Source organism: Carica papaya, chromosome 1 (genome assembly GCF_054855325.1).
Source record: "Carica papaya isolate Zhongbai chromosome 1, ASM5485532v1, whole genome shotgun sequence".
Classification (NCBI taxonomy): domain Eukaryota; kingdom Viridiplantae; phylum Streptophyta; class Magnoliopsida; order Brassicales; family Caricaceae; genus Carica; species Carica papaya.
In genome coordinates this window covers 10,636,317-10,657,560 of record NC_142309.1, presented here as the reverse complement: position 1 = coordinate 10,657,560, position 21,244 = coordinate 10,636,317, and the positions used below count along the sequence as shown (strand labels likewise).

The following is a 21,244-nucleotide window of genomic DNA, read 5'->3' as shown; positions in this document are numbered from 1 at the left end:
AAAAATATTTTATTACAAATTTAGATATAAACTCCATTTTAATTATGAAAAAAAATTTATTAAGAAGTCATTATCAATGTAATTTATTTAAGATTAGATGATATCGATTAGTATCAGAAAAATGAGATTCATACAAAAATAATAAATTTATTCATTATAAAAGATTGAATTTTTTTGAAAGGGACTTGAATAAAAAAATATAATTTTTTAAAAAAATTATAAATATGGTTTTTTACCATCTAAATCTATTAATTCTAATGACAAAAGTTTTTTTTTTTTTTTTTATGTAATCAACTCATTTGCCATTTGGATTTGTCAAATGTAAATCTAGTGGTGTTCATATTCTTCTAGCATTGGCTTTGCTTAATAAGTCGAAAGGAATACCTCGTTATCTTCAGCCAAAATGGAGATTCAGAAAAGTTTAGTTCATCTATTGGATTAGATATGTTTGACAATCTCTTAATACTATTAAGAATGGGTTGTTTTATGAGAAGAACATTGAGAGTTTAAGAGATGATTTACTTAAGCTTAGTAGAAGACGGGTGAATCCAGAAGGGGGAGAGAGCACCATACGAGGAGAGGAAGAAATCATGACTACTTAAAACTGAGTTATAGAATTACGTCTACATATGTATATATGTATATGTAACTAAGGTGGCAGTTGGGGGCATAATGGGAAATTAAGAAAACAAAAAAGAGCTCCCTATATAATGTAGCAAGACCTGGATATGGAGTTTAATTTATTAAAATATGAAGGAATTAAACGCCCATACCTGCTTCGTCCCAACTCCCGCACCACGGTGCCTTCGTCTTTCTGGCTGATTCCTGGGCTAACTGTTTTTTTCTCCAGAATTCTCTAGTTGTATCCATCTTCTGCAAAAGTTAGTGTCGTGATACAATGGCCATGAGAACTCCACCAGTGACAGGCTTTCGCCTCCCTTCACCAAACCCTTCTTCTGCAACTACTCCACCGCCTATCCTTAGGTTACTACCTCTTAAATCATCATTTTTCGGAAATCCAGGTATGTTGTTTTGTCGTATATTTGTTTTTGTCTTTTTTTTTTTGTTCTTTCATTTTCCAGTTCTTTATTTTGATTCTCGGTTTATACACTTGCTTGGCTTCTCCCTATTATAGAAGAGGGTGAATCCGATTATCCAGTTTGTTTACTCGCCGAGAAATCGTGTTCTTGAATTTTATATAGTAGAAAAGGTTTTATAGTAGCAGTTTTTATTCTTTTCCCGCTCTGCTAGGTTCTTTTATGTTGATAGCAATTGATTATCAGCATTTATGTTGATACTCAATCACCCTACTGTTCATTTGATTATAAAGAGATGATGATGCCAAGAAAATATTTCCGGAGAGAAATTCAGAAAGGGAATAAAGATGAATTTGCTAGACTTTCATTGAGTTTTCAGAATGAAAATGCAAGAGGCTAATCTAGGCTCTTCATGGCAACAAACATTTCAGGGTTATTGGGTTAGTTAGTAACCATATCTTAACTTCTCCTCCAAATTATGATTCATTACTTAGAAATTTTTGACACTCTTTGCAATTGTAGAATTACTATTATGCTTCCCATATACAATTCTCCTTAAGCTTCCTTGTCCTCAGGGGAAAGAGCAGGAAATCAAGCTTTAACTCTGAAAATCTGGTTTTCAATTCATTACCTGTAAATAGTTTCCGTATATCATGCGAGGTCCTTTAGAAAAGGTCATCATATTTTTTTCGGGATTAACAAATTTCATAAAGAATCCTTCACCAATGTCAGCCACTACATACTCCTCCGGGGTCTTCGAAAGAGTATTTAGCTTGTTACAAGGACATAATGGTCACTCTTCTCTTTCAAATAACCCTCTGATACATTGCAAATTCGTGAAGGACGTTTATCTTTAGGACAAGATTGTTTAGCTCACTGAACATCTTATCATCCAACTCAATTTCAATTCCACAGGAGCTTTGTGCATTTTGCATCATAGTTGCATGAACGGATGTCTCTGGGAGCTGTTACGATTTATTCCCTTCTCCATCATTTTAACTATTATTTGGTTGTTGTGTCCCTGGGACTATTTTGTCATGCTGTCCTCGTCTGAAGTTATTGCTAGATTTTGCACTTTTCTGTTTCTTTTGTTCTGTGGATGATGAGATCTCTCTCGTCTGCTGATAGGAGTGTCTTACATTCAGTCTTCATCTTCTTCCTCTTTCTCTAATGCTCTCATCTGGGCAATGAAACCTATTAAATCTTCTTTACATTTTAAAAAATGGGATGCATCTAATATTATAGAATGTTATCATGTAATTTTTTAGTTTTTATTCTTTTCTTTAAAAAAATTAAGAATAAAATATCTAGTATGTTATATTATTATTTGGAGTATTTTATGAAGCTTTAGGCATTTTTGTTTAGTTTGCTGTCTCATTTGGGATTTAGTTTCGTTCTTTTGGAGTGTAAGAGGTCCCTATATAGGAAAACTTTTATTTAAAATTCCAAATAAATAACTTTCTAGTGGTGTCTTTTGTGTGCCATCAGTCTACGTGCACCTTGCAAGTCCCTATTTTGTTCAGGTGGCTTTTCCTTTGAAGTAAATTTGGAAACTGAATGCATCCTCAAGAATTTCACTTTTCCCTTGGAGGCGGTGAGAGGGATTATTATTAGTATTGATAACCTGGTAAATATGTAAAAGGCCTGCTGAAACACCTGATCTTCTTCTCCTTTGGTATCCATTCTCTATTTACCTTTTATGTACTGCTCTTGAGTTTCTGGGATTCAGTTAGGAATTGCAGTGCTTGGTGGTGGATGAGATTTGGGTGTATCGGGGCATCCATGGTGATAAAAGGAGGAGAAAACTTATTTTGCTCATCTCTTGGCTACTATATTGGTCATTTGGAAGGAGAGAAATAGAAGAACTGTTGAGAATGTAACTTTCCTTTTGGTAAAGTTAGATTTGGTCCTGTCTTCTGTTCAAGGTTCACCCTCTTATTTCTAAAGAGGGCCTTGGAGATCTTATGGGTATCTGAACTTCCTTATAAACTTCTGTACATGGGTGGCACCCTCTTGGTTCCTTGTTAATACATTCCGTCTTTTTATCTCAAACAAGGAAGTCAAATTTTTTTAAAAATTTGAGGTCCACGATCTCCAATGAAGCTTTTCTTTTCACTTCTGCCAGTTTTTGTTGTGCTATATCAATTGGTATTCATAAGGAGCCACTGTTCTATATCAGTTTGTAAGTATAGGCTCTTCTTCTACAACAATTGATCACAGAGTGCCTAGTTTAATTGGTTAAATTCATGAGATGAAAGTATACTAAACTAAATACTTTAATGACCTGAACCGTTTCTCTCTTGTACCTCGCGATTCTTTGTTATTTCTTATAATAAGCATGTTTTCTGGCAGCTGGAGCACCAAAACTTAATGAGTTAGAGTTACGATTAGCATATTCAAGTACATTAAGATGCAATGGTCATGGTGGGGGTGCTCTTGGTTCTAGCATGAACCTCTTTGAACGATTTGCAAGAGTTATCAAAGTAAGTCTTCTAAATAGTTTTGTGCTGTTACGTTTTGATTCCTGGAGTTGGACTCTCTCTTTCCTTCTATCTTTTTGTTGTTAAGAATTTGATTAAGTCTACTTGACTTTGTACTTGTCTTCAAACAAGTGAAGTCATATGCAAATGCAATTATGAGCTCCTTTGAAGATCCAGAGAAGATTTTAGAGCAAAGTGTTCTAGAAATGAATAATGATTTGACAAAGATGCGTCAAGCCACTGCTCAGGTATATGCACCCTTATGTTCTTTTAATAATTCCTTTCGAGTTTTCTGTCAATAAATCTTCAAGTTAAAGTGTGTAAGAGGTGAAGAGCGAAAACAATTGATGGTTGAGAGGTATGCATAAATTAACAAATACCACATATTTGATAGATTCACTTTCTTTGAAGGTTTTGGCGTCGCAAAAGCAACTGGAAAATAAATATAAAGCTGCACAACAAGCTTCTGAAAACTGGTAATTGTGTCTGCATCAGACTTTACTTTTGGTACTTAAAATTGTTAGCTAGGTAACTATTCAAAGATATATTGCTTTAAAATAGGTATAGAAGGGCACAACTTGCTCTTGGGAAAGGAGAGGAGGATCTTGCTCGCGAAGCACTTAAGCGAAGAAAGTCTTTTGCTGTAAGTTTGTTATACACACATTTATAAGACCTAAGTAAGAGGTTGAAATTCAATTAAATAAGGAATGCTAATTAGTATTGGATTCTTAAATAATAAATATGGAATCTTAATTAGTATTGGATTTAAATAGCATTTGATTTCCCAGTAATATTGGATTTCTAATTAGTATAGGATTTGTGATATTTTAATTGAGTATTTCTAATTAGATTAAGATTTCTAAATAAGAATTATAATTTTTATATAAAGGGGTATACTTGTTATTAATAACGACAAATCAGAATATTATTTTAAAATATAATATTGGAGCTCTCTCTAATGAGGTTCAAGATAGCAGCTTTCTTTGATAAGCTGTAATCTATTTTCACAAAATAGGTCGTTCAAAAAATCGGAATAAGGAGAAATAAATTCTGGAACTAGAAATTATAGAGAAACATCCAGTAATAAGATATTGGTCTTGGGAACATAACAAAGTTCTTGTTGAATTTCCCTAGAGAATTATCGAGTAAATTTTAAACTGCAGATTTATATTAAATGTTACTAATAGCGTGAAATGACTACCAAATCTTCTGCACAGAAGGCATGATATGGACATTTGGTTTATTGATATAATAGTAAATTTGGAAAATTTGACATGAAATTCTGGTTTCCTGGAAATTTGTTTGCAGTCTTCAAAATTGTAGTTCTGATATGGATTCTAATTGAAGTTGAAAACTGAGGAAAGATAGTTTAGATGTGCAACCTTGCAAACTCTGAAAAGGAAGAGAAAGGATTAAACTTCAAAATCTGTATCCCTCGATTTATTACATAAGAAAACTCCCAGTTCCTTTGCCATGTTTATGGAGAGAATTTGAGCTCAGATTTGCATGCATATGTATTGGCTTTTGATCTTAAGGATGGTCAGGGTGGATTTCAGTTCTATTACTAGCTGGTGAAAATGGTCAAGTTCTAAGTGGAAAATTAGGATTACTTGTTGGATGCTATGCTTTCATTATGATTTGATTGTATCTTGCTGTTTATGGATATTTATAGTGATCCCTATGACACTTGTATATGCTGCTATTTGACGGGTTGCGTGAAGAGCTTAGAAAAAGATGTCCTTTTTCCAGCATCATCAATGTCTCTTTCTCAGCATTAATGCTGGTTGCCTTTAGACCTTGAAGCTTGGCTTTCCTTTCGAACAGCCCAGATAAATCCATCATTTATGTCTCGAAACCATCAACTGAACCACAAGCAAATTGTTAACTCTCTTTACATTATTTAGAACCTAGGTCAAGATCTTTTCTCTTTTTATGCTACAGGAACAATGTTTGTAGGAATTAGATCATGTCAATCCCTACTAACTTTGTAAATATTAAGAATAGATGGTTACATTATTTTGGCTCTATTCTTTTGGCTCATAACTTATTATCTTATGATGATATAGGAGCTGCTGTCGATATCCTTATTGGTATGTAAATCTTTTGTACATAGACGGCACCTCCTTGGTGTCTTTTAATACAATTACTAACTTTTATCTCAAAAAAAAAAAAGGTCATGCCAATCCCTACTAACCTCTCATGAGCACTCCTTACACTCATTTGAGATCTTTGCATTCAACATCAGCAACCATTGAAGCAAGTTCTTCTGTCTTAGGTCTGGTCCTGGCAACAGAAAATATATGGGTGAATAGATGTTTCTTTTGAAGACAAAGGAGGCCCCCCCTAGATGAATCCTCTAAAGAAACAATGACACTTTTCCTGCCCAATTCACCCTGATTCCTCTTGTTTTTAGGAGCTTGTGGTAACTAGGGCTTGCTTGCAAGGGGGGGCCTTTGGGAGAGTACCTTCACTGGGATAGTCCCAACAATCAATTTGTGTTTCTTTTTTTTTTTTTGTCATAAAGATATGTTATTGAAGCATAGAAAATCCAGATTCTTCTTTTTTCTTCCAATTTTTTCACTGGGAACATAATTTTTCTTGTTAAGGATAATTTGTAGCCATTGGAGATAGAATTCCTTTACTCTTTGAAGTTAACTAGTAACATTTCAGCTCCTGTTTTCTAAAAATTTTATTTGAGGTGAATCGATCTTTTTACTGCTCTATTTATCTATTTAATCTCAATTGTTTGCAGGATAGTGCCAATGCTCTAAAAGCTCAGCTTGACCAGCAGAAGATTGTTGTAGACAATCTAGTTTCCAATACACGGGTTGGTTAATGTCTTTTTCTTTTGATAGGAAAAACTATTATTAGAGACAGAATCAATCAGAAGGAAACTAGTTTGCAGATGGTTTGCTTGGAACATTTCTCAACCAATTTAATTTGAGGTTTGATTTGATTTCTTCCATTCTGGTTAGCTTTTGGAGGGCAAGATACAGGAAGCAAAATCAAAGAAAGATACTCTGTTAGCACGTGCTCGTACTGCAAAGTTTGTGCTAATATCTATCTCATAACAAGTTGTCCAAGTTTTTCTTCTCATGGAATGGTAAATCTATTGTAATGAATCCTAATTGCTACATTTGGTATTTGCTAGAACTGCAACCAAAGTTCAAGAATTGATTGGAAATGTGAATACAAGCAGTGCTCTTTCTGCTTTTGAAAAAATGGAGGAAAAAGGTTAGGCTCCTTGATCTTCTTTTTGGTAGCAAGCATGTATATTTTACCAATCAAATCTTTTCTCTCCTAATTGTGCATTGATTTACTCATGGAACATTAATCTGTGCAAGTAAGTAAACAACAAAATCTCTCTTGTCAAACTTGCTCTTTGATATTCTGTTTATATTTGCGTTTTCATGCTTTAAAACAGATATTTTTGGTCTATGATGCTCTTCTTAAGTACAAAAAAAAAAATAGAAGTTTTTGGATGATAGAGGACAACTATTATGATTGAGCGTGGTTTTTTAATTGAAAAATGTTCAATTTACCTAGTCAGTGGATAGTGAAGATGTCATTTCCTCGTGTCTGGATTGCTTTCTGATCTATACTCATTGGGAAAATACCTTCCAAGATTTGGGACAAGGAACACTCCTGTGACTTGTTTCTGACCATTTGCATATTCTTTAACATCCTAGTGGATCAATTGGGGGCCCATCCCTTTTAGGTTTGAGAATATGTGGTTGTATTTTAAAATTTTGGCGAGAGAGAGGTGGATGACTGAAGACACGTTAAGCTAGAGAGGCTTTAGCTTTATGCACAAACTAAAAAATTTGGAAGGGAACATTAGAAAATGGAACAAGAAGGAGTTTGGCAATGTATTTTTGAAGAATTTAGGGATTTTAGAGGAAAGAAAGACCTTGATAAATTGGAAGTGGAGGGCAAGATTTTTGAGCATTAAAAAAGGAGATTGAAGGAATTCAAAATCGTGTTGATTGATGAGGAAAGAAGTCGAAGACAAAAGACTAAAGTTAAATGAGTGAAGGATGGGGTGCTAATACTTGCCTTTTCCATAGAGCAGTTAATGGTCATAGGAGGAAGTGCTATTAAGGAGCTAGAACTTGACAATTTTTTTAAAAAATAAATAAAAGTGAGGAGATGTATTGATGTTAGAGTGCCAAGGGGGCACAATCCATTTACAATATATTTACAAGTTGATTAAATTATCAACAATAAAACCAAGATCATCAAGACAATTGATGTTATAATCCAAACTAATGGAACCAAAATATTGAAACTAACAATCAATGAGTTTATTAATATTAAGTTCTATTCTTTCAAAAGCGCAATTGTTACTTTCTTTCCAAAGGACCCATATTATGGTGAGTGGAATTAATCTTAACATTTTTCTCTTGCTGCTGAAGCTTTCCCATGCTAGGAGTTCAGCATGAATGTTGTTGTTCATGACCCAAGACAGCCCCCATAAGACTAATAATGGTGTTCCATAAGTGCTGTGAAACTAAACAGCCTATAAGTAAGTGATTACAGGTTTCAAAATTGTTTTTACATAGGAAACATCTATCGACGATCATGAAACCTCTTTTCATTAGGTTGTTAAGGGTAAGAATGCGGCCTTTTGTAGCTTCCCAAGCAAAAAATGAAATTCTTGGAGTTGCACCCGATTTTCATATTATGTTAGAATGGAAGCTAATCTCTTTCTGATTAAGATTGTCCACCAAGTGGTTGTAAAAAGATTTGACAATAGAAGTACCATTTTTGGAGAGTAGCTATTTTAGATTGTCCTCCCTGTCATAGACTTGAATTGACAATGGATATATGAGAGAAGAGGAGAAGGGATTGGGAGGGAGATTACTAACTTTTCCCAGGGGTTGCTTATGGAAGAAAATTATAGGCTTTTTATTGATGGCATGGAGTGGGAACTTATCCTTATTATTGAAGCCGGGATAACGGAGAGACCATTCAAGGAGGATGAGATAAGGCGGACTATGCGGGATTTGGGTAGTGACAAGGCACCAGACCCTGATGGCTTTACCATAGAATTTAGGGAGGTGTTTGATAATGGAGTAATCAGTTTGGTAACGAGTGTCTATAAGATCATTGCAGAATAAGACTCAGTAAGTTGCTGGATCTTGTGATGTCCATTAATTAGAGTGTCTTTATAGGGTACAAACAAATCCTAGATGCATCCATAATGAACGAGGTAGTGGATTACACCAGGAGATCTAAAGGTAAAGGATTGGTGCTTACATTTGATTTAGAGATCACATATGATCATGTGAATTGGAGGTTCTTGAATTGGATTATGGAGAGAAAAGAGCTTGGGCATAGATGGGGGAGGTGGATCCAAGTTTACTTGTCCTCTTTCTGTTTTGTAGTGATAGTTAATGGGAAACCACAGGGATGGGTTAAGGCCTCCAGTGGTTTGAGACAAGGACACTCACTTTCTCCTTTTCTTATTGTTGATGTTTGACTAGGATGTTATCACAGGTAAAGAGGGGAGGTTGTGTGAAGGGTTTGAAGGTTGATAAGGATTATATAGAACTTTTTTATTTAAAAAAAAAGGAGTATATAGAAGTTTCACACTTTTAAATTGTCGATTATATGTTCTTTTTCTTACAAAAAGACAATCATTCCATCTTTCGGGTCCTAATCCTTGTTTAGGTTTTTGAAATTATTTCAAGATTAAAGATAAATCTGAATAAGAGTGGATGGCCTAGGAAAATCTAGAAGAGGCATGCTGGACGAGTTTTTGAGAGCGATAGGTTATTGTAAGTTGGAATTGCCTGTTGTCTACCTCAAGGTCCTCCTAGTGGTAACCCACGTTGTAGATCCTTTTGGGAAAGGGTACAGAACAAGATACCTAAGCGTCTAGAGAGTTGAAAGGAAGGTCTCTTCACTTTAGGAGGTAGGGTCGCTTTGATCCAGGTGTGTCTCCAGCATCCCACTTTATTATTGATCCCAGTTTAGGATTCCTGATGGGGTAGTGGAGAGGATTGGGATTTTCATAAAACGGTTCCTTTTATCGGAAGTTGGGAGAATTATGAGTATCATTTAGTTAGTTGGGAAGTGTGTTGTAAATCTAAGAGGTCAGGAGGTTGGGTATTGGAAATCTTAGATTTGAAAACATATCTCTACTGGTTAAATGACTTTGGCGCTTTCTGAAGGGACCGGATTCTTTGTGACATAATGTGATCAAAGACATCCACAGGAGTAAGCAGGATAGTTGGGATGTCACCATAGGAAGGTATGCCATTATCAAAGGAGATTGTTCATAGCTTTTGAAGATCTAAGGAGGTGGGGTGGAGGGGCTTACCGGCCTGTGGCACTTCTGAGGGCATTCCTCATACTTTGGAAAAAGGATATGTTTGAGTGTGTGAAGACCTTGCTTGGGGAGTGTACTGTCTTGTGTTTTTTCATATACCTTAGTAGTGATGCTAGATGGGTGTTCACTGGGGTTAACAACAGAGGTGAAGGGAGAGAGAGGTGTTTTTGGTGGGATGATTTGGAAGCTTGCAACATCAAGTGGGAGTGGTCATGGGTGGTTGGAGGTAATTTTAAAATGGTGTTCATAGAAGAGAGAGAACAGGGGATCATTTTTCTCGAGGTTGTGCAGATGAATTCAAAAATATCCTAGAATATTACAGGGGATCATTCATTCTGGCAATAAAGCTAGTTTAGGATTTGTGAGAAAATCAGGATATTTTTTCTATAACTCTGATATTATATTAAGAATGATTTTATGTGTAGTTTCTATTGAATATTATAGGTGTGTGTATATATATAGGTTTTGTAAGACGAAAAAGGAAACCATAATCAATTACAAATAGTGTAATTTATTCTTAAACCCTTTAATTTAATTTACCTTCTCTTTAACATATACTTCTGTATTTTAAAATTATACTCTATGCCCCAAAATTAATAAAATCTATAAAATTGATATAAAATAGCTAAATGTCCTTAACTATTTTTCAAAAACACCATATATACTTTTTTTTTTTACTATATATTAGATTATTTATCAGTAGACAAACAAATGCAATGTACATAAGATATATAAATTAAAATATAATTCATTATAACTTAAAATTTTATCTGAATCTGTATAAAATTATGCAAAAAACTTAACATTAACGACTAAAAAAGTGAAAAATGCTGACTACTTAATCTCTTGCAAAATTTTCCACAAATTACAATATGAAAATATCTAAGTATGCCTGTTTTTCTTTGGATTTCGTTATGTTTTCCTTTTGAATTTTGTTAGGTTTCTTTGTCCTGTTAAAATATAGGGTGAAGTAGGTTTTACTTTCTTCACATTTAATACTTATGTTTTTCTTTTTATCTGTGTGCCAATTCAGTATCTGTGGTTTGTTTTTGTCATCTTACATTTAACTTTGTAGGTTCTTTTCTCATAATACTTAAAAGTTTTTTTTCACTAATTTTAATTTGTTTGGTCTTGGACTTTACGAGCATGTCTTTACTAAGTATTTTTATGTGCAAGTGTATTCTAAAAAACTAATATTATTTTGTAATATGACTAATTATTACACTGCATATACTAAGTTAGCACAAAGGACCACTAATATTGGAATGAAAAGGAAAAGAAACCATAAGCAGTAGACTGTAATTCTCCTTAAAATGTATATTCTTGTTACTGTAGCTAAGATCTCAATGTCACACAGTGATGACCATGGAGTCTGAGGTGCAGGCACTTAATCAGTTAACAACTGATGAACTTGAGGGAAAGGTAGCATCCATGTTTTCCTTTTTATTTTTTTTGTTTCAATATTTTTTCTTGTAAATCTTTTCTATCCATAATTAGCAGTTGCAGATTTTGATTAGTTAAAAGAATGCTTATAATTTACCCTGTGGAACCAAGAAGAAGGGCAATCATTGCTCTACAACTTACATTCTGAAATACTTTGCGGAGAGGCAAAAGTGATTCTTGAAGGTGGACATCGCATATAGTTTCTTCTTCATTAATTCTTTTAGAGAGATGGTTTCAGGAGTTCAATTCATCTTTTTCTATTCATCAGATTACAGTCACGCAGAACAGGAGCATCTTAAATTTTACGTATTTCTATAATAAGATATACTAATATAATTGTATTTTTTATGTATTATTAATGAATTTAGGTTATTTAGGAACTAGTATCTATATGGAACATATTTAATTTTTCCTATTTAGTTAGGATCTTATTTAGTTATTCTCTACAATTGGTTATTTCAGTATATTAGTTTGTTTTCCTAATTTGTAGGATTCCTAGATAAACTTAAGATTTCCTATTTTGATTATATTAATTATCCAAAAAACCCAAGTTGATAAGAAATAATTTAATCTATTCCTTATATTTTAACATAATTGCTATTGATTTTGTGGATTGCAAGCTCCTTAAATAAATTTGTTGTTCAAGTTCGCTTCATAAGTCCTCTTCATCAGAATTTGTGCTGTCTTAACAGTTTCTTTTTCCTGTCCAAGTGCAAAAATGAATATCCTTCCCTTGTTTTTGTGGCATTAATGCTCTTAACAGTTTGACACATTCCTGAAATTATGTACTTCAATGAGCTTGCAGAGATGTATTTCAGTTGCAATATAACTTGTGTCTTAATGAAACAGCGTTGGCCACCACCTAATAGCATAGTTTTCTCATTATTTTTGAAATTAGGGGAGCCTAATTAGAAAAATATCTGTATGTGTGTGAAATAAGGCATAGGTCAATTTGACCTTCAGTGCTCGCAATTTGAATTTCTTCTTATCTTGAAAACCCCTGAACCTGATGTTTACTTTTCTTGCACTATTACAGTTTCAACTGCTTGAAAGCTCCTCCGTAGATGATGATCTTGCAAGCTTGAAGAAAGAGCTGTCTGGGAGCTCAAAGGTATATTTGTCTCTTGGTCGTCAACAACATATTTGAGTATGACTCATGTAACTCGGAACTGACTTCCATTCTTGAGGTTTAAACAACCATCACGCTGAACAACAGCCTCTAGATTAGATGTTAAAATTTGAGCATGGATTTTAAAGTCATAGAATTCTAAATTTTGAGTAGAAATGTAAAGTTTATTGGCTCCTAAAACATTAGGTCTACTTGAATTCCATGCCGCTTTGGTCATTTAGCTTTCCAGCTTGATCCGGCCCAAATTTTATTATTATTATTATTTATTTATTTGAGAAGAAAAGAGAACTTTTACAGAAAGGGCACTGAAGGAGTGCCACCCATTTACTGATGTATCTAGCTGCATGCTTCCTCACATAGTAACTAGAGATTTCTTTTGTGCAGAAAACTTTCTTTACATTAATATGCATGTATAGGTGTTAAAATGCAATTTTAAGTTTAATAGGTAGAGCTTGTATAATCTAGGCTTCTGCTACTTTTCAAGCAGGCCTGATAAAAAGATTTGCAGTTTCAAATTTATTTTCTTAACAAGTCTAACGGTTCTACTCCTTTTTCTTTTCTGGTGAAGCAGAAGGGAGAGCTTCCTCCTAGGGGAACTGCTGTTGCTAATAACACTTCTTTTCCTTTTCAAGACTTAGAGATTGAGAAGGAGTTGAATGAGCTGCGGAGACGAGCAAAGGAGTTCTAGGGGTCGGTTTGCAGCCTTTAATTTGTAATCTTCTTTCAACGAGCTTTTCTTTTTTGTTAACAAGTATATATGTATAGTAATCTGCATTTAGTACAGAATTTTATATGAGAATAAAAGTTTCCAAATGAAAATGAAATTGCTAGTTGCTTCTTTACAAATGTTCACATGAAGCAGCAGAAAAATGTACATATTTGGATTTAGTATGATAATGAAGGGTGGCTTGCCTTTGATAATCTTTCTCTTTATATCCTAATCTTATAGAGTGATCGTTTCATTGATTTTGTTGTTACTTTGACAGTTTCTTTGATTCATTTTATTGTTTCAGTTCTAGTTTTCTTAGTTACTTTTGTTGTGCATAACTAGAAAATATATATATATTCTTTTTTGCTTTTGAGTTGCTTGCACCTGATCTTCTTGTAATTATTGAATGAAAATAATTCAAATGAGGCCAAAGTTAAGATTTTGCCTTTTTTCCCATTAGAGTATTAATCAAAATATTTCAATGAAACAACAAAAATTCTTGAGAATCAGCCACAACGACAGTAATAAAAGAATAATAGAAAAAAATAAAAACTTCTCATGAAATTTGCTTGTCCAACTAGTCATGCGATGCCGTTTATCAACTTATATGAAACTTCATTAACCTGCCTGTATATCAGATCTGTTTCAGTATTGCAATAGAGGAAAAAAAAAAGTTCTCAGTTTATTGCAATCAGATCTATGCAAGCAGAACTTCATCTCAAGAATCCAAGGAGAATAAATCTTCTACTTGAGTCTCGTCTAGAGCAAGTTTTCCTCTCAGAAGTGCTTTTTCATTCAAAAGTAATTCGTTTAGCAATTTGACTCTTCTCCAAAAATCAAATTACCTTGTATTCTTTTCTTTGTTTAGCCTGGAGCCTTATTTTCATTGGTCAATTTATGTGATCTTAGATTTTTACCCCAATTTTCTCTGCCAATTGTTGACAGGTACAAAATTTGCAGAGAGGACAGATTATTGGGATAGGGCACAAGGTTTGGACAGTTATTTGAGGTCTTGCATTTCATCATGACACCTATGGATTTGGAGCAACAATCATGCATCCTCTTTATGAAATGACATCTATACATAACTAACTCATGCATCACTCGGTAAATTTTGTTCTTCAGATTCTTGTGGCCTCTTATGAGTAGTTAAATTTAAGTCTTTTGATTGTTTGCACTGTCAACTTGCAAAACAACCAGCTTCACGGGAGTGAACCTCAATATTTTGTTATATTCACAGACAATTGTTCTCGCTTCACTTGTATTCATTCTATGAAACATACAATTGAATTACCTCCAGCAATAGAGTACTGAGGTAATATTCTTCATTTTTTTTATATAGTAAGGCAATCTCATACAACATTCATGCCCTAGTATATCCTAATAAATTGGTCATGTTGATCGTAGGCATCTACGTTTCTAGACTCATATTGGGCTCTATTTGTCCTGAATGCCTCTCTGTAGTATCACTTGCAGTCTTCCAATTCTTGATAATATCTTTTCAGTTCAGCAACTTTGCTCTTAACTCAAAGTCTTTGTATTTGCTTGTTTTCTCTTGTTTCAGCCTCATGAGAGTATTAAAACGGAACCTCAACCTCAATTTTGGTTTTTATTTCGTTATGCGATAGAATATAAAGGCTATCATTGTTGGGATCTTCTCTCAAATAGGCTTTATATATTTAAACTACGTTGCTCCTTGTGAACATGTCCGTATTTCTTCCATTTTCAAATTTTATTGATCTTTCTCCACTCTTAATTTTTTACATATATTTTACAATCATGTAATTTTTTAGTTTTCTCAATCCTCCATCCATCTCGATTTTTAAGTATATAGAGTTGTTGCTATTTGTTGATATTATTTTAGTTCAACCTGTTGTTATTAATAAGTTCTGTCATCCAATCCATAAAGAAAATTTTGTAACTTCCTTCTTGATTATTATTTTTATTATTATTGTTATTATTATTATTCAGATCTTGAGCTTATATAAGTTTCATTGTTATAACAAGTTTTAGTTTCAATCTTTTGCAGTAGCAAAAAGTAGAAAGTGAAATTCATGCATGAAAACTTTGGGTACGAGAGTTATTAGTAAACATAGCGAGTCTTTGACTTCTTATTTTTCTCTACATTAATCCTTTAATTAATTTTATCTATTAACATAAATATGTTTTTGGATGCTTCATCACCATTTGAAAATTATGTTATTGAAATTAATAACGTGGTTGTAACATAAGATAATACTTTGTGTAAGATTTACTTTTAATATTTTCATGTAGTTATAAAGAATCTAAAAATATTTTTTTAACTTATATTCTGTACATGTATAAAAATTAAGTTTTAAAGAAATGTAAAAAATAAAAACTTCATTGGAGCTAATTTTAAGTTTCCCGAGTATTAGATTTTGTAGTAAGCTGATAAAATCTGATTCAAGAAGAAAAAAATTCAGAGTGCAGGCAATCGATGCAGAGAGAAGAAAGAAAAATCTAGATTGGGAATTTGGGGAAAAATCATCTATTATTAACTGCAGTCAGATGGTATTTATACATGTAGTAAAACCTGTGTCTAACTTTCAGCTAATAACAAACTAGACCCTACAATTATACATAATTAAATTTGTAACTCTATATTTATAAATAATCTCAATTAACTCTAATAACTTCCCTCAAGTTGGAGTATATAAATTTTGTATACCCAGCTTGACAGCGGATTGTTGAAATTGAGTATCAGCAAGTGGCTTAGTGAAACAGTCTGCAAGTTGATAGGAAGAACTAACTGGCAGCAAATGCAGAAGACCTTCGACAATTTTTTGTCGAATAACATGACAATCGATTTCAATGTGTTTGGTGCGCTCGTAGAACACAGAATTTTTGGCAATTTTGATAGCTCAAAGATTATCATAATATAATGCGCAGGTGGAGAAGAGATCTGCAAATCATTAAGCAATAAAACAACCACTGCAACTCACAGGTTACCATAGCTAAGGATCTATACTTAGCTTCAGATGAAGATCGAAAAACTGTTTGTTGCTTCTTGGTCTTCCAAGAAATGAGTAAATCATCAAGAAATACACAGAGTTCAGTAAGGGATTTGCGAGAATCACTACAAGTTGCTTAGTCAGAGTCACTGAAAGTTTTAAGGTGCAAAGAGTTCTTAGCCGCATAAAAAATGCCTTGACCCAGAATACCTTTAAGAAGATACCTCAAAATCTGATGTGCAGCTTGCAAATGTGTTTGAGTAGGAGCATCTAGAAATTGAGAAAGCTGTTGAACAGAATAACAAATGTCAGGTCGAGTATTGGTAAGATAAAGTAGCTTACCAATGAGCTGCCTGTATAAGAAAGCATCCTGAAGATGAGGACCATCCTGTTTCGTCAACTTCGTAGAAGGAACCATGGGTGTAGAAGTTGGTTTACAGCCTAAAAATCCAGTATCACGAAGTAAATCCAAAAAATACTTGTGTTGACAAACATTAATGCATGCAGAAGAACGCAAGATCTCTAGACCCAAGAAATATTTCACTTCACCAAGATTTTTTATTTTAAAAGTACCATGCAGAAAAATTTTAACTGATTGAATCTGATCCAAATTATCACTGGCAAGAAGCACATCATCTACATAATAAAAGAAGAACCCGTATGCTTAAAAAACAGTGAGGAATCTGAATGAGCTTGCACAAAACCATAAGTTTTCAAGGCTTCAGTCAGCTTGAAATTCCATTGTCGACTAGCTTGACTAGCTTGTTTAAGACCATACAAACTCTTTTTTAATCTACAAACTTGATTGGGTTGAGAGCCATGAACTCCCGGGGGAAGACTCATATATACTTCCTCCTTTAAATTGCCATGTAAAAAGGCATTATTGATATCCAACTGATGAAGATGCCAGCCTTTTGCAGCAGCCACTGCCAACAAGGTCCGGATGGTGGTCAGCTTTGCAACAGGTGAGAAAGTATCAAGAAAATCAATTCCAGGTTGCTGGGTGTATCCCTTTACAGCCAATCTGGCTTTATATCTTTCAATAGAACCATATGCATGTCTTTTGATCTTGTAGACCCATTTACAACCAATGGGCCGCTTATCAGGAGGTAAGGGAACAAGATCCCAGGTTTGGTTTGCTTCCAATGCTTGAATCTCAGTGGCCATTGCCTCTTTCCAGCAAGGTATCTTAATAGCTTGAGTATAAGTGGTTGGTTCAGTTTCTTGGGATAGGGAAAGAACAAAAGGCTTGTGTGTTGGAAAGATTATCATAAGTAAGGACATTTGAAAGGCAATGTGGAATGGATATAGAACTAGACTTCAGACCATATAAGTAGCAATCCTGTAAATGAGATGGTTGCTTTGTGGATCGATTAGATCTTCTGAGTGGTGGTGAATGTGAAATAAGTAAGCTACCTGATTTTGTGGTTGAGTCATTATAATTTTCTGGTGAACTATTTTCAATCAAAGAAGAAGATGTATGAGTTAAAGAATTATCATATGTAAATGATGAGGAAGGAGAATTACCAAAATTAGTTGATCTAGTAGAGTAGTTGAGATCTATATTACCTTGATGCTGTAAAGTCTGTTGTATACTGCAATCTGTTATTAAATCATCAACACAAGGAAGTACAAGATTGTTTGAATCTGTAGCTGAAGGAGTAGTGGACAAAGAAGAAAAGGGAAATATATGTTCAATGAATTGGACTTCTCAGGATACAAAAACTTAGTGAGACTGGATATCATAGACTCTATACCCTTAAATATGAGAAGGCTATCCAAGGAATAGACACTTAACAGCTTTACAATCGAATTTAGTACTGGTTGGAGAAAGATTGGATACATAACATAAGTACCCAAACACTTTTAAATCCTGATATTGAGAAACAGTTTTGAACAGAATTTCAAAGGGAGTCTTCTTGTTGATGACCGGAGAAGGTAACAGGTTGATTAAGTATGCTACATGAATTACACAGTCCACCCAAAACTTCAGTGGAAGATTGGCTTAAATTTTTAAAGAACGTGCCACGTTGAGAATGTGCTGATGTTTCCTCTCCACCACACCATTTTGTTGAGGTGTGTATGGACAGGAACATTGATGAACTACACCTTTCTTTGCATAGAATTCTGGCATTTTGAATTCCAGTCCATTATCAGAATGGACACACTTAACTTTTGCACTGAATTGGGTATCAACATATGCAAAAAAATCAATTACGATTTTTTTTGCTTCTCCTTTATTTTGCATCGGATACAACCAAGTGTACCAACTCTTGTCATCAATAATAGTAAAGAAATAATTCTGTCCGTATAGACAGGGAATACTCATAGGAACCCAAATGTCCACATGTATAATATCAAAGCAATGATTACTCACTGAATGGCTAATAGGCAAAGAAGGTCATCTTTGTTTGGCAAGATGACAAATGTCACAAACAAAAGAAGAGCTAGGTATAATTGATTTATGTGTTTGATGAAGAACTTGTAGTCTGGCATAGAAGAATGGCCAAGACGAAAGTGCCAAAGATTTTGTTTATCCACAACTTGAGTACAACCAGAAGAATTTGAATTTACAAGGGAACAACCAGATTCAACACCAGAGTTTACCAGGGAAGATTTAACACCAGAATTTACAGACTTTATATCTTTCTTCCTTACAGCTTCAAGATAATAAAACCCCTGCTTTTCTCTAGTTATATCAATCCTCTTCTGGCTATGAATATCATGGATTACACAACAACTATTCTGAAAGGTTACGGAATAACAAGAGTTTTTTAGTAGGCAACTAATGGATATTAGATCGAGTGCAAAATTAGGAGCATATAAGGCATTGTGAAGAACAAGAGCAGGTGTTATATGAACATCTCCTACATGAGTAACTGGGATTGTCTGTGAATTTGGCAATTTTATGAACAGATTATCTACTGACTACACAAAGTAAACATATTAATTGAACCAACCATATGGTCTGTAGCTCCTGAATCTATAATCCACTCATCTTTTGCAATATAAAAAGGTAAAGAAACAGTAATACCTCGTAATTTTGTGACTTGAAGGTTAGAAGGGAGTGTATTAATTTGAGGTAAGGTATCTGAATTGTTTACAGATGTTGGAGGCTGAAATAGAGCCAAAATTTTATGATATTGATCTCTGGTGAAAGAAACAGGCAATTCCTCAGACACACTGCATTGAGAATTAACCGTAACCTGAGTACCAGTTATATTATAATCCCTCTTTGTCGGCACCAATGAAGTAAGCATGAGTGATGGGTTTTTGTTCAGACGAAGGTAGAACGGATTTGCATGAACCTCATCCATCTTTGAAGCATCTGAAACTGTCGAAGCATCCATGACTGCTGATAGAATCGTCGAGATTCTGGATAAGGATCAAACTGAGAAGAACTCAACAAAATGCTCAAGCTTTGAGCAACAAAATCCAAATAACCTTCAACTGTAGCTCTGATACCATATTAAATTTTGTAATAAGCTAATAGAATCTGAATTCAGAGTGCAGGAAATCCATGTAGAGAGAAGAAAGAAAAATCTAGATTGAGAATTTGGAGAAAAATCATCTATTACCTAAAACCTGTGTCTAACTTTCAGTTAATTACTGCACTTATACGTAATTGCATCTGTGACCCTATATTTACAAGTAATCTCAATTAAAACGGTGCCGTATTACAGTCCGTGTCATTGCCAGTAGCCTGGACTTCCTTCTCTGTACGAAGTTCACAAAATCCTACACAAAACACTCCTTTCTCCTGTCGAAGTCTCGGTCGAAAATGGCTGCTCTCTGTCTCTCTCTGCACCCAACCATGAAGCCCCTAAGAGCAAAACCCATCTCCAATCTGATCTTACCGTCACCCTCTCTCCTGAAATCAACGGTCAGGATCCAGCAGTTACAAAAACCCACTGTGACTCGCATGTCATACAACCCCACGCCGGCGACGGAGCGGTTAATCTCGGCGGCCGCTTACACTCTCCCATTCTTCAATTCTTTACAGTATGGTCGTTACCTCTTTATGCAATACCCGAAGCTTGGAGTCATCTTCGATCCGCTGCTCCCTCTCTTGAGCCTGTACAAATCGGTCCCCTACGCGAGCTTCGTGGCGTTCTTCGCTTTGTATTTGGGCGTGGATAGGGAAAGAACAAAAGGCTTGTGTGTTGGAAAGATTATCATAAGTAAGGACATTTGAAAGGCAATGTGGAATGGATATAGAACTAGACTTCAGACCATATAAGTAGCAATCCTGTAAATGAGATGGTTGCTTTGTGGATCGATTAGATCTTCTGAGTGGTGGTGAATGTGAAATAAGTAAGCTACCTGATTTTGTGGTTGAGTCATTATAATTTTCTGGTGAACTATTTTCAATCAAAGAAGAAGATGTATGAGTTAAAGAATTATCATATGTAAATGATGAGGAAGGAGAATTACCAAAATTAGTTGATCTAGTAGAGTAGTTGAGATCTATATTACCTTGATGCTGTAAAGTCTGTTGTATACTGCAATCTGTTATTAAATCATCAACACAAGGAAGTACAAGATTGTTTGAATCTGTAGCTGAAGGAGTAGTGGACAAAGAAGAAAAGGGAAATATATGTTCAATGAATTGGACTTCTCAGGATACAAAAACTTAGTGAGACTGGATATCATAGACTCTATACCCTTAAATATGAGAAGGCTATCCAAGGAATAGACACTTAACAGCTTTACAATCGAATTTAGTACTGGTTGGAGAAAGATTGGATACATAACATAAGTACCCAAACACTTTTAAATCCTGATATTGAGAAACAGTTTTGAACAGAATTTCAAAGGGAGTCTTCTTGTTGATGACCGGAGAAGGTAACAGGTTGATTAAGTATGCTACATGAATTACACAGTCCACCCAAAACTTCAGTGGAAGATTGGCTTAAATTTTTAAAGATCGTGCCACGTTGAGAATGTGCTGATGTTTCCTCTCCACCACACCATTTTGTTGAGGTGTGTATGGACAGGAACATTGATGAACTACACCTTTCTTTGCATTGAATTCTGGCATTTTGAATTCCAGTCCATTATCAGAATGGACACACTTAACTTTTGCACTGAATTGGGTATCAACATATGCAAAAAAATCAATTACGATTTTTTTTGCTTC

The 21,244-nt window shown here is 34.5% G+C and overlaps 1 protein-coding gene across 12 annotated transcripts; it reads left to right on the top strand.

The window, feature by feature from the left end:
• The first annotated feature begins 713 nt into the window (after nt 1-713).
• On the top strand, nt 714-14,934 carry PTAC4 (plastid transcriptionally active 4). Of its 12 annotated transcripts, none has more exons than XR_015818793.1 (14): nt 714-1,022; nt 3,390-3,520; nt 3,655-3,765; nt 3,929-3,993; nt 4,079-4,160; nt 6,270-6,344; nt 6,493-6,563; nt 6,669-6,751; nt 11,209-11,273; nt 12,331-12,405; nt 12,995-13,113; nt 14,078-14,122; nt 14,373-14,447; nt 14,697-14,934. XR_015818793.1 is itself a non-coding variant. In XM_088219141.1 (13 exons), the coding sequence occupies exons 1-11, from the start codon at nt 899-901 to the stop codon at nt 13,109-13,111; spliced, it is 999 nt and encodes a 332-aa protein (XP_088075267.1). In that variant the 5' UTR covers nt 714-898; the 3' UTR covers nt 13,112-13,113; nt 14,078-14,122; nt 14,373-14,505. The 12 variants fall into 12 exon arrangements, 5 of the variants coding, with proteins under 5 accessions (XP_088075267.1, XP_088075265.1, XP_088075270.1 ...); XR_015818778.1 differs by having other exon boundaries at nt 12,995-13,135; XR_015818773.1 differs by having other exon boundaries at nt 12,995-13,135; nt 14,333-14,447.
• The last annotated feature ends 6,310 nt before the right edge of the window (nt 14,935-21,244 follow it).

Excerpts from the sequence above, each read along its gene's own strand:
- PTAC4 (XM_088219144.1), top strand. The coding sequence starts at position 899 with ATGGCCATGAGAACTCCACCAGTGACAGGCTTTCGCCTCCCTTCACCA. Across the intron at positions 6,752-11,208 it reads TGAAAAAATGGAGGAAAAAG|TGATGACCATGGAGTCTGAG; the intron begins GTTAGGCTCCTT and ends AATGTCACACAG. Across the intron at positions 11,274-12,330 it reads CTGATGAACTTGAGGGAAAG|TTTCAACTGCTTGAAAGCTC; the intron begins GTAGCATCCATG and ends GCACTATTACAG.